General features: G+C 55.2%; 1 protein-coding gene across 7 annotated transcripts in view; it reads right to left on the bottom strand.

Moving 5' to 3' along the window:
- The window catches only part of PRDM11 (PR/SET domain 11), an 83,925-nt gene that overhangs the window by 45,506 nt on the left and 25,044 nt on the right, over positions 1-13,375 (bottom strand). Inside the window, exons 1-4 of one of the 7 annotated variants that reach the window (XM_045065981.1) lie at positions 7,417-7,734; positions 6,683-6,807; positions 6,201-6,304; positions 5,338-5,600 (exon numbers count right to left, since the gene is read on the bottom strand). In XM_045065981.1, coding sequence (XP_044921916.1) covers positions 5,338-5,600; positions 6,201-6,304; positions 6,683-6,801 — 486 coding nt within the window. In that variant the 5' untranslated portion in view covers positions 6,802-6,807; positions 7,417-7,734. The other 6 variants (XM_045065985.1, XM_045065986.1, XM_045065987.1 and 3 more) reach the window with 6 other exon arrangements.

The raw sequence follows: 13,375 nt of genomic DNA on the forward strand, positions 1-13,375 counted from the left end.
AGCACAGACCCAGAAACTTCGTTAAGTGCTAAAGAAGCGGGAACAGGCACGCTTCTCCTTAGCTCTGCCGCTATTTCCACTGGAGTAGAGTGTGCACACTGAGGCCCCGTGGAAGGAAATGTGCTGGATGAAGGCCAGAGCTTTAGAACACAGGCAGAAGGTCAAGAAAGACATCGAGAACGCGTGAGACAGCACCCGACCAATGAATGCAGTTTATCTGAGATACCATGCTTCCATATCCCGGTCCAAAATCAGCTCTGTGGTTCACCCCACCTTTTCCCCACCCCCTTCCGTTCAACCAATGCAGCAACTGAGCAGGCATAGCGGTTCCTCATTCCTGCTTTTCCCCAACTCAAAGCCTGACTGAGGACACGCACACGCACGGACGCGTGCGCACACACATACACGGGGCTCTGCTTTCTTGAGCCATCTTGCCTATCTGTTCTCTCAGGGCCTCTCACCTCTCTGGATCACAAAGGTCAGAGCCTCCACATGGCCCCTGTGACCTCTGGCCACTCCCTACCCCGCACCCATCCCCATGTCACAGCTCACAGCAGCCCCAAGGCCCTAGGAAAGAACCTCCAGCAGGGCAACAGGGCTGCCCACCCCCTGGGCCCTGAACTGCAGGCCACGCCCACTCTCCACTGGTAGAGCTGGTCTACCACCAGGTTGCACACTCCAGGGGTTCCTCCTCTTCCTTGCCTCTAGACCGCAGCGCCATGCTGCAAACCAGGGAAGGCTGCTTGCCCGGCTGGGCTGTCCTAAGGTGTAGGTTCTTGTGGGCGGGGGGAAGGAGCAAAGCCCTAGATTTTTGCCTTTGCTGAACCTCTACCCATCCTTTAAGACCCATCTCCAGTGTGCCCATGAAAAGCCACTCTCCTCCTCCCTGGCCCCACAACATTCTACAAGGACTACAACCGCCAGTGACACTCCACCTTGATGGGACCTGGTTGGGAATAGAGCTCCTCGCCTCCCATTCTGAAAGTCTGGCACTGTGGAAAGGCGCTATCTTTGTGGGAAGCCAAAGTCTACCGTGCATCAACCTTGGGAGTTGGGGTCACGTGCTTAACCTCTTTAGTCCTGGGCTCCACCCTCGGAACCAGAAGGCCAGCGACCTTCGCCTGTGGGGCTGTCAGAGGAGTAATATAGCACCCAGCTAGCCTAGAATCCTTGCTTTCGAGCAGCCAGACTTTCAAAACAAGCCAGCCAGCCTTGCTGGCTCTCTCCTCCCCTCCCACTCATATCTCCATCCCCAGCAGTGTGGCTTCCATCTCGAAACTGCCCGTAGCCAGGATACAGAGCACTGTGCCCTGTGCAAGCCCAGCGGCTTTCAGTACCCCCTGCTTCTCTGCCACCAGGCAACTACCGCCCATCCTTTCCAGGGGCCTCAGCTGCATCCAGGCATGTGCTTTGTGTGCCCTCCGCCCAGGCCCCTGTCCTCAGCAGACCCGCATGCGCCGACCTGTCCTTGGACCGCCCACCTGGGCGTCTCCTAGCCATGGGCACCTGTAGCTCACTCACGGCACCTGAACTCACCTTCGCCACTCCCCTGGCTCAGGCCAGCAATCTCCCGCTCTCTGCATGTGTTGACAGACGTCCCCCCCACCCTAGACCCGCAAGCCCACTGCATTCACCTCCTATCCCTTTTTAACAAACTGCCACAACCCCGGAGCTTCAAACACCGCCCGTTTATTACCTCACAGTTCCAGAGGCTGGAAGGCCTAAAAATCAAGGTGTCGGCAGGGCTGAGTTCCTTCTGAAGGCTTAAGGGAAGATTCTACTTCCTTACCTTTTCTAGCTTCTAAAGGGAACCTGCACTCCTTGGCTCCTGGCTCCTTCTTCTATCTTCAAGGCCAGCGGGATAACATCTTCCCATATTTTCTGAGTCGGATTCTCTTGTCTCTGTCTTAGAAGGATGCTTGTAATTCCATGGGGCCCGCCTCCATAATCCAAGATAATCTCCCCATCTCAAGAGCCTTAATGTAATACCCTGCAGAGAGTCCCTTTGGCCATCTACGAGGACATAGGCAGGGATCCAGGGGTCAGGACAGGGCCATCCTCAGAGAAGCCATGATTAGGCCTACTACACTTCCCTCCCTCCAACCACTATGAGTCTCTAGGATATCCCTTTAGCGACAGCAAAACTGTTGACCTGTCTTGCCTTCCATAGGCAAAGTCTCCATCTGAACCTTCTTGGTCATAGAAGAGCTTGTCCACCCTACCTCATCATTCCTCTGGAGTCAACCAGCTCTCCAGGAGGACAGCCCCCCTCCACCAGGTTTTTCAAGGATGCTACTGTCTTTCTCTGAACAAAACCCCCCGCTCCCGGGTCTGCTTGCAGCTGTCCCCTCCCAGCTCCCGTCTCTCCTGCACTGATCTCACCGCTGTTCCAGCTTCCGAGAAGTGGGTCTACTGGTCGCCTGGGTTCTAACAGTGTTCCCACCTTGCCGCTCTCTCGAAGGGCTTCACCACAGCACCATCAGCCACTTGGACCAGATCATTCTTCGCGGGACGAGGCTGTCCCATGCACTGTGAAAGGTTTAGCAGCATCCCCGGTCTCTGCCTTCCAGATGCCAGTAGCATATCCCCATCCCAAGTTACGATGGCCAAAAATGTCTCCAGATGTTACCAAATGTCTGGGGTGGGCAGGGCGTGGGGGGCACCAACTCCCCCAGGTCAAGAACCACTGTTTGACCGAGTAGTTCTTCCAAGGTCACCAGTGACTTCTCTGGCACTAAATCCAGTGGACACTTCTGAGCCCTTCTCTCGTTGGCCCTTCTGGCCTCCCCACCTCTCAGGCTGCAATTCCTATCTCCCTTGCTGGATCACGTTCCCCTCCCGGACTGCTAACCTTAGGCCCTCTCCACCTCTCGTTCACCTGTTCTCCCTGGGGGCTGCCCTCAGCACCCCCAGCCCTACCAACACCTACATCCAGGTGACTCAGGAACTGACATCTGCAAACCTCCTCTCCCAGCTACACACACATGTAGCTAACTGTCTAGTTGACAGGGCCACTGGGGACCTTGCTGTCACTCCAAACTCTGCGAGTCCAAAACCAGAAAGCGGATCTTGCCCTCCACCCAGGCCCTGCCCTGCATTCCACTTCTAAGAGTCCCCTTCCTGACCTACTGAGAGCAGAACACTGAAGGACTTGTTCCGGCCAATTCCCTCTCCCTTACTTAGGCCAATTGATCTGTTTGCCTGTCAATCTTGCTCATCCCTGAACCAGGTCATAAACCAGTTCCCCTGTCTCCATGTTGCCAACCCACGCTCGCTCAAGCCTCCACTATCACCGAAGTAGAGAACGAATGTAGTCCTCTAACTGGGATGTGGGCATCCATTCTCCACCAATGCCTGCACCCCTGATCTGTTCTCTAGGCTGCACCCAAAGTCATCCTTTCAAAACATAAACAAAACTTTTTATTGTTCTTAAAGAGCAGAAGTCCCAGTTTGGTCTACTGGGTCCTAGACTTCCAAGTTTCTCTCTCCCCTTCCTGGCCCCTGGTACTCCAGGGACTGCACTCCAGGTACGAAGCTACAATCCAGGTACAATGACCTTCTTCTAGGTCAATGGCACAATGGCAAATGTGCCATTCTCTCCTGCCACAGGGCCTTTGCACATGCTGTTCTGTCCATCTGGTGGGCATTCTCTCCTGTCAATCACAGCTCCACTATCAGGAAACCTTCCCTGACCTCTGGTCACATCAATTCCTCCAGTTGTTCCCTTTTCTCCTAGCCTCACTGTCTCTTCATCTCCTGAATCATGATTTTACATTTATTTATCTTATTGTTTGATTCATTCTAGCTTCCCCATAAGAAGCCCTATGAGGGCAGGACTGATGTCTGATCTGGCCCATCACTATATCCCCAAGGCCTGTTCAATACCTAGCACAGAGGAGCCCCACAAGAAGGGTTTAATTAATGATTAATGAATGATCTTCCAACTCCCTAAGCCTGACTTTCTCTACTGACTCTGCCTTCTTCCCTCTCTGTTCAAGCTTGACTCCCGAGAGTCAAGAGTCATCCCTAATAATCCTTCCTCTTCAGATCATAACAAACCCTCTTCCTCACCTCCACATCCCATCTGTTAATGAATCTCAGAGATTCTTCTTTCTGAACCTCTCACAAATGTGCCTGCCTCCAGCACCCAAGTTGAAACCAGCATCTTTGCCTGCCCATCCCGGTTCTCCATTCTGCTACCGAACCTGCCCATTCTGCCAGGCCTCTGCCTGGCCTGCTTCAGCGTTTTCCTCCAGCCCACAGGAGAAGCACACACTTACCCAGACTCAGGAAATGTAGCGTGATCTACTCCTGCCTCCTTCTCAGCTGATTTCTCGCCACACTGACTCTTGAGCTCATTGCTAACACCACACTGGACCTGTTGGGAGCTTCCCTCACTCAGCTGCTCTGTGTGCCTACAGCATTCTTCCCTCTCCTGTCCCCTGACTGCTACTCAGTCCTCAAGTCTCAGGCTGAAGGAAATCCTGCCCAAACCCCTCAAGGAGGCCAACGACAATGATAATAATAACTGATACTCACTGCATGCTTCCCGAAGGCAGGCACAGCTCTAAAAACTTCATAATATTGACCTATTTCCTCTCCACCATCAATTATAATTATTCTGTTATAGAACACAGGCACAGAGAAGTTAAATGACTCGTCCAAGGTCACATTTGATAGTAAACAGTAAAGCTGGCTGACATAACAAACTTGGGCTCCAGGCCCCAGATCCCCGAGCACCATGAACACCACCGTCTCCCTCTGCTCCAAGAGTGTCCCGTCTTCCCCCTTCCCTAGCAATGATCATGTGTGCACGTACCTGTCCCGTATCTGTTCTCCCCACCAGACTGTCCCCTCCCTGAGGGCAGGGGCGACTTCCTCCAGTACCCAGTCCAGCACCCAGCATCACTGCTTTTTGGGCTAAATGTCATGCTCTGCATTCCCACAGCCCCCAGACCCAAGTCACCCACTGCGGAGGAGGGTCTGGGTCAACCTTTTGTAAATGCCACACAATGGCCCGCCAGACACACACACATGAACATTCACAGAGAAATCGTCCTGAGTTCCGCCTGGCTGGCCCGCCATGGGTTCCCTAGAGCCCCACCGGTTCTACTGATGACCCCAGCCAGACGGGCCCCTCAGCATGGCCATCAGCCACCCAGGGTGGCACACCTACTCAGCCAGGGCAAGGGGATAGGGAGATCCATCATCCCCGCAGCCTGGATGGATGGCAGGAAAACTCTCGGGCCAGGCTGGGCCAGCATATGGCTCCCCCTGCTGGTTTCCTTCCATGCTCCTTAGCACCCTCTCCCACTGCACGGGCCAGGGGACACTCACCAGCCAGGAGAAGAAGCCAGCTGATTTGTCCTGGGTGGAGATCTGCCCCTCATAGGGGCCGAAGATGTGGCCCTTGGGGATGACCTCATTTATGCATCGCACGTCATTCTCCCCACTGGCTTCCTTGACCACCTCCATGCCCTGCGGGATGGTGAGGGCAGCCCTGTCTGGGATGCCCACGGGCACTGGCGTGTCGGACACAAACACTGGGGGACCGTGGTTCGGGCACTCATCCACAAAGTACTCCTGGCAGGACTCGCAGACTGAAGGGACGGAAAGAGCGAAAGAGCCTCAGTTGGTGCGGGGAGGCGGGACGCCCACGGCGGAGGCTGAGGGGCTGCAGGGAGACCCACCCTGAGGATGGCATCAGGCAGTGGAAAGCACACTGCATGGGACTCACGAGTCCCGGCCCTGGCTCCACCCCAGCCAGCCACAGGCCCCTGAGTCTTCAGTGGTAAAAACCCATTCCCCTCCCTGGGGGCTCGGCAGACACGCCTGCCAGTGAGAAGGAGGCCCGGAGCTTCCTTTGTTTGAAGTTCACAGCCTAGCTCTGGAGGCAGATGGCCCTGGGTTGGAACGGCAACTGTGTGCATCTGAGGCCTGTGGGACCCGAAGCAGGGCTCTCAGCCCCCACCAAGCCCCAGGGTCCTCACCTGGAAAATGGGACCAATAAGGGCCACTTCAGGGGTTAAGGGTGAGGATTAATGGAAGCCTGGACCGGTCTCTGATACATCATAGGCAAGTGCCTATCATTAGTCCTATGGCTGCAAATTCCCTGAGCAGAGATGGGGTATGGGGGTGGGGGAGCAGGGTGAAGGGGTGAAGGGAGGAGAAAGCCAGGAACAGCCCCAGGCTCCACTTACACCAGAAGTCCACTTGCTGGAAGCTTTTGGGCATGATGAGCTCACGCTTCCCCTTCAGTTTCTTGGGCTCCACTTCCATGGGTGAGGGGTCTGGTCTCCTAGAGCTGGCCAGACCAGGGGCCAGTAAAGGAAGCAAAGAAGCCATCAGAGAGTGGGAGGCTGGTGGGCAGAGAAGCCATGGACCCGGCCAGGAGGCCACGGGGACGTGGGGATGTGGGGCAGGCGATGGAGTGCCAGCCTGTTCAGGGCAGGGGATCCTGAAAAGGTAGGTGTTCTGAGACCTGGGCCTAGGCCTTCCAGAGCCACCATGCGGGTTCTTTTGGTCTTCTAGGGCCTGTGCTCGCTCACATCTGCTCCCAGAAGCTGCCCAGAGCAGGCGAAGGACTATGGGCTAGGAGTGGGAACTCTCCCCAGGACGTGCAACCAACCCAGCCCCGAGATTCCCCACTTCTCCCTCTCCTGCCCCCACGTCAGGGCCTCACCAGGGCTGGCCATACTCCTGGTCTCGGAGTGGGGAGCAGACCTCGGTCTTCACCACGGTCACCATATCCCCCACAGCCGCCTTGGTCTGGGCCAGGCACTCCTTCATGTTGTCAGTCATTCTGTCCTGGGGACACGAAGGCGGGACCAGCACAGGAAGAGGATCAAAGAGACAGGGGAAGAAGGGTGAGTGTCAGAGAGGGCAAGTGGGGGTCCCCTGGAGTCTGGTTACCCTCCCTGCCATCCCCAGAGGAAACGCTTGAGAACAGAGACAACAAAAACAGCTGTAGCCCGGCCAAGAGGAAATGCCATTTCTATCCCGGGCTGGTCCTGGGGACGACTGGAGCCACCAGCCCCATGGGGTCAGAGGCAGAGGGGCAGCTCAGGCCAGGGGGCAGGACTGGAGAGCACAGCATGGATCCCGAGACCAAAGAAAGGGCAAAGGATGAGACTTCCACAGAAGCCTCCGCACAAAAGTCTGCAATGGGGGACCGGGAGAGGGACCCACTCGGGTCCAGCTGGGGCCAAGGAGGGACTGACAGAGGAACCTGGCTCCTGGGCACCAGGCTGCGCAGCCCCCTCACTCAGGGGCTGCCAGGGAATGTGGCCAAGCCCGCTCTGCCAGCTCAGAGCAGGTACAGGCGGGCCTGGGGTCCTGGTGCGGGCCGGCAGGGCCAGCCCTGATTCCAAGCCCCACCCGCTCTCTCTAGGGGAGTCTCCCCAGCCCGCCGCTTACCGCCCTCCTCCACCACCGCGCCGGGCTTCAGCCCCTCCCTCGGCACCCCGGGATCCTCATGCCAAGCCCGGGGACACTCTTCGGGCCAGGGCGGCGCGCGGCTCGGACTGGGACCGCGCTCGCGGCCCGGGACTGGGCGAGCTGCGTGTGTGACTCACTACCCGGGGCCCCGCTGGCCACACCCCTGCTCCTCGGCTAATCAGCCCCCTGCTCCCCACCGGGGCCCCAAAGCCGGCGGCGGTTGGGAGGGGTGCGGGGAAACACGACGGCCTGCCCCCTCCTCCGAGCCGGCGGGGCCGGGGGGCGCGCGGAGGGGGGCGGGGGCTGCCCGGGGCGGGCCGAGTCGCCCCTCCCCGGCCCCGGGGCCGCCGCCTCCCCACCCGCCCCCGGCTCCCGCAGCCCCGCGGGGCGTCCCGCCCGCGTGTCCGGCGGGGAAAGTGTGAGGTCCCGCGGCCGGGCGCAGGGGCGGCGCGGGGGGCCGGGGAGGGCGCGGGCCGCTCTCTCCCTCTCACCAACCTTCCCGGCGGGGAGCTCCCTGCCCTGCCCGGCCCGGCCCTGCCCAGCGCCGCCCCCCGCCCGCCAGGCCCGGCATTCCTTGCGGGGGCATGTGGCTTCTTGCCGGCCCCGGGGGCACGCAGTTGGCTGGCGGCCGGGAGGGGGGCGCGCGGGGAGCGGGAGGGACCGGGCGCCCGGGAGGGGCGGCGGCCAGGGGCCCACCCGGGGGGAGGAGGGAGTGCAGCCCCCCGCGGGGCGGGGAGGGGGGGGCGCCGGGCGGGTGTCTGGGGTGGCCGGGAGCGCGGGGAATGGGGGGGGGCGAGCCCGGAGAGGGCGGGCGTGGGGAGCCGGTCGGCGACGTGCGCGGGCGGCCCCCCGCGCTCCCTCCCTGCGGCCGCAGCGGACTCAGAGTGGCTGCGGCGCGGCCTGCGGCGAACCCGGCCACACCACCGATCCCTGCCTGCCCCCCAACCGCCGGGCGCGCCGCACGCCGCCCCTTCCCCACCTGCGCGGTGCGGGCTGGGGGCCCGGCGCCTGCGTAGGTGGGAGGGGGCACCGATCTCCTGGCCCACCGAATGGCCCCCAGCCACCTGTCAAGGGAGGAGGGTTGCGGTCACCAGACAGGAACCCAGGGCGGGAAGATGTCGAGGGACTCCCCCAAGGTCACGCAGTCCGTTCCTGATGGAGTCTAGACTGGAGCTGGGGGCCTGCTCTGAGTAAACTGGAAACAGGAGAACCCCCAGATTCAAGCGTTACGTTTCAGGTCTGGTACACCTCTATGCCACACTCTCAGCCCAGCCTCTTTCAGAAGGATAACCAGGATCACCCTGGGGTGGGATCGGCAGCCTACAAGTCCAGCTGCCAGGTGGGGACAAGGTCTTCCTTCTCTGAGGAGCACTTCTCACTGGGAGGGGCAGCTTTCACACAAAATACCTCCGGAGGTAGTGAATACTGGTGGTTGGAGGCCTAGGTTCCCAAAGGAGCACCGTTTATGTTCAAATCCCAGTGATTGGCTGTGTGACCGTGCCCCCCCCACCCCACCGCAGGTGTTAGGGACTGAAAGTTTGTGTGCTCTCCCACCCCGTATGTTGGTGCCCTAAGCCCTAATGTGACTGTATTTGGAGATAGGACCTGTGAGGAGGTGGTAAAGTTTAAATGATTTCATAAAAGTGGAGCCCTAATCCAAAAGGAAGAGACACCAGAGCTGGCTTTCTCTATGCCCCAGGTGAGGACGAGAAGGCATCAGTGTGCAAATCAGGAAGAGAACTCTCCCCAGGAACCAAATTGGCTTGCACCTTGATCTTGGACTTCCCGGCCTCTGAAACTGTGAGAAATAAATCTTGTTTAGGCCACCCTGTCTGTGTCCTTTGTTCAGCTGCAAAACGTGGCTAGCGTTAGAGTCTATCACAGCCATTGCTGTATGGAAATGGACAAAGATGAATTTGGAGAAGGTTAGGCACAGTCTCTGCATACCTGCCCAGGAAGAAAGCTGATCAGGAAGGTGGGTATGAGTGACCTCATTAAGGGGTGGCTTTGAATTCTCTCCATTGGATTGGATTTGTTTTTTTTAAGTCAATCATTTGCAGACTCTGGCAATTTATTAGAAACAGACTGCTTGGGACCATTTTGCATTTCTCCTGCTCTGGCCCCTGCATCCTTCACCAGCACACGCCTCCTCCTCCCCCGGCCCTGCCCCCATGCCACCTCCACCCTGCTGTGGTGCCTGTGAACTTGCTGTGTCCTCTCCTCTGGAGCACACCCGGAAAAACGCCTACAAATCCTTCATCTCTCACTGTTGTTCCCCATCCCCCTCCACCCTCACTGCCATAATACCTCCAGCCCCATGTCCATTTCTGCATGGCACTTGTCACCCTTAGAACAGTCTTTTGTTCGCATGACTATTTGATTAATACCTGTTTCCCATAATACATGGTAAGTTCCACGAGGGCAGGCACTGACCACTGAAGAGCCAGCACTTGTAACCGTGCCCGGTACCAGGGCAGAACTAGCGAAAGGCAAGCAACGTGCCAGGGCAGAAACTTTAAGGAGACACCGCCTCTCCAGGTCCTGCACTTGTAGGAACGGCACCTGAAAGTGAATGCGTCCTTGAATTTGGCACCGAAGGTGCCTTGTAACTGCACCCTAGTCTCAGCCTTACCTAGCACATAAGCTCATTCTCAATATTTACTAAATGATTGACCAGATGGCCCATGTCGCAATTCACTGCCTACCCCCACACCCCCATAGGTCTGCTGGCCCCACTGAGAATCTCAGCTCTTAAAGAGATCTCAAAAGGATGGGGAGGTTATTGTTTTGAATCCTCTTCTCTCTGGGGTACTCTCAGGGATCCCGGCCAGGCAACGTGGGTGGCCCGGTGGGTGAGGCTGGCCTTGAGAGGCAGCAAGGTTCAGCGGAGAGTGTGATGGAATTAGATTCACGAGTCCTGGATCTGAACCTGATAGGAAGAGTGTATGCTGTGAGCATGCACACATCACTTAAACTCACCAGGCCTTAGTGTCTTCCTGGTAAAATGGAAATCATCATAATTGCCAGGCAATCCCCATGAGAAATAAATGAGGTAAAGGCTGGGGCGAGGCCTTGGGAAGAGCCAAGTGCTATGGATCTGTAAAGGATGTTAGTATTAAACTTGCCACCCAGAGGCAGAGGCAAGGGGTGAGCAGAAAGAAGATGTGTGTTGGGCGGGGGGACCCAAAAAGGGGAAGGGAAGGAGGGAAAAGCAGGAGTAAGAGAATAAAGGATGGAGGGTGAGAGAGAGGAAAAGAGACATACAGCCACTTTCCTGAGTCTTAAACAGAAAACCATCTCTTCTGAGAAAAGCATTTCTATCTCAAAGTAGAGATGTCTACTGGCCATTTTCTTTCATGTTTAATTTTTTACTAACATCCACCTTCATCACGTAAAAAGCATTGTGATGATTTGTAACACAAACACAGAATGCTTAACGGGACAGAGATTTCATGGAGAAAGGTTGATGCCAATCATACCAAGCATCTGTTGTAAGATGGCTAGTCATCTAGCCGCCCATTCAGTTCTGAGCCTCCCAGCAGCTAGAGCAAAAAGGGAACTACGATGGGTTACAGAGTACTCAGTATTTGATATTTATGTATTGACCGCACAATTAAGTTCTTTCCATTCTTGGAAGAGTCCGGCTGCCTGGGGGAACCAGAACCGAGTCTCACTTGCATGACTGATGTACACTACAGCTGCTTTCTGTGTCTGTAATGCAGGCTGTGGGGACGGGGTGAGATGTGGCAGGACTTCCATCTGGGGAGAGAGAGAAAGAAAGAGAATGCCCCGGGCTAGTGTCCTTCACTGGGTCCATCTCAGCGGGCACCATAAAGCCTGAGCCCGCTGAAGCTCCAGGAGCCATGTCTGCGAGCCACTCTGGACCTGTTCGTCCAGCGAGGGGCTTGGGGGAGGGGTGGTCAGCAGGCCTTGTGGAGGACTCTGAGCTGCTGGCAATGCTTCCTCTCAGCTGGCTCCTCTGAGTCTGCACACGCAGAGATTAGGCATGTTGCAAACCCAGCAATGAGATGCAAACCCAAGAGGAGGGGGCAGAAGGCAACTTGGGAAGCAGCAGCTCTGTTTTCACCCTCGGCGGGGTGCCAGGGTCCTGGAATGCCAAGCAGCCGATGTGGCCCAGGGACTGGGAATCCGTGCCCACTCGGTTTCCCTAGCGGCTGGCACCCTGAGAATGTGACGGGTCCACGCCGGGACCAGCACAGCATCCTTGTCCTTCCCTCTGATACCCAAGGGACTGGAGATTAGAAGGCGGGGTCAAGCCACAGAGGGACCTGGGATGGGTATCCCGAGCTCTGAGTTTCAGTCCTGGCTGTGCTGTAAACTTTCTAGGTGACCTTGTGCAAGTTCCTTCCTGCCTTGTCCTGAGCCTCGGTTTCCCCTTCTTGAAAAAATCAAAGGTCCAACGTGGTTATTAATGGTAAACCACCGGGGTAAGGGAGAAAGAACACAGAATTCTTAAATGGAGTTGTTCAATTACATGTCCAGCAAACACTGCCCTTAGAACAAATATATGCCTTTAATTTACACATAAAACAGATTTGTAAATGTATGGAGATAATTCTAGGATGAATGAATGATACATTTATTTTAAAATGTTATTGAATTCATGGAAGCTGAATGTCACCACGCATTTGGTTAATCAAACGATACCTGCACAACCACTTACAAGCTATGTAACCTGGAGAAAATGAACCACTCCTACCTTAGTTTCCCCATCTGTCCAGCAGAACAGAATCTGTCTCATAGGCTATTTTACATAGCATAACACCTGGCATAGAAAAAGCACTCTATAAATATGAGTTCTTGTTATCATTCATTTTATTTGTTGTTTTAAAAGTAGAGCATCAGGTGGGCACATTGATAAAAATTTTTGACACCAAAAAGGGGGCACTTATAAGCAGTTACTACCTTTAGGAGAGAAACACTTTTGAAAAGTCTATACTACAAAGATGCTCATCCCAACAGAAAAAAATGGGAAATACTATTTAAAAAACAATTTGTAAAAGAAGACAAATGGCCAGTATGCTTTATGGAAAACCACAAAACTTTCATACCCAAATAAATATAGATTAAAATAAACATCATTTTTCCTCTATTAAGTTAGCGAAGATTTAAAAAATCTCAGTAATATTCCATGTTGGCAAGAGTGTGAGGGAAAGACCCTACATACTCTTCTGGTTGGAAAAACTAATGAGTATGAACTTTCTGGAGGGCAATTTGGCCACACATATCAAAAGACTTGAAACGAGCAAAAACTTCATAGGAACGACCCCAAGTCTAGGAGTTTCTCCTAAGGACGTAATTAAGCGGTGTGCAAAGATGTACCCACAAGGCTGTCCTCTGCAGCACTATTTTTAGTAGGAAACAAACAAACAAACAACCCCAGGGAAAAATACACACCATGAAAATAGGAGCAAAATTAATATATAGCACACAGTGAAATATTGGACAGCAATGAACAGTGCTTTAGAAGAATATTTATTGACACAGAAACAACACGCTCAACATATTGTTAATGAAAAGTGAAAGTCACTAACTGAAAGAAGATAATTTGAATGGCTCTCTGCTGTGTGATTCCAACTATAGGACATTCTGGAAAAGGCAAAACGATGGAGATGGTAAAAAGTTCAGTGGTTACCCAGGGTTAGCAGGAGGGAGGGATGAACAGGCAGAAGCACAGAGGATTTTTAGGGCAGTGAAACTACTCTGTGTGGTAGGGTAATTGTGAACCCATGGGTCCACAATTGGGTACGTCTGTTTAAATCCACAGAATGTTGGGCACCAACAGGGAGCCTTGATGTAAACCACAGACTCTGGGCGAGCATGGCATGTCAATGCACTTGCATGAGTTGTAATAATGTACCCCTTCCCGTACACTCCCACGGCAGGGGGGTGGGGGGGTGGGGGGGTGGGAAGGGGT

This window comes from Mustela putorius, unplaced genomic scaffold, assembly GCF_011764305.1.
Source record: "Mustela putorius furo isolate JIRA1106 unplaced genomic scaffold, ASM1176430v1.1 tig00003859_pilon_pilon_pilon, whole genome shotgun sequence".
NCBI lineage: Eukaryota > Metazoa > Chordata > Mammalia > Carnivora > Mustelidae > Mustela > Mustela putorius.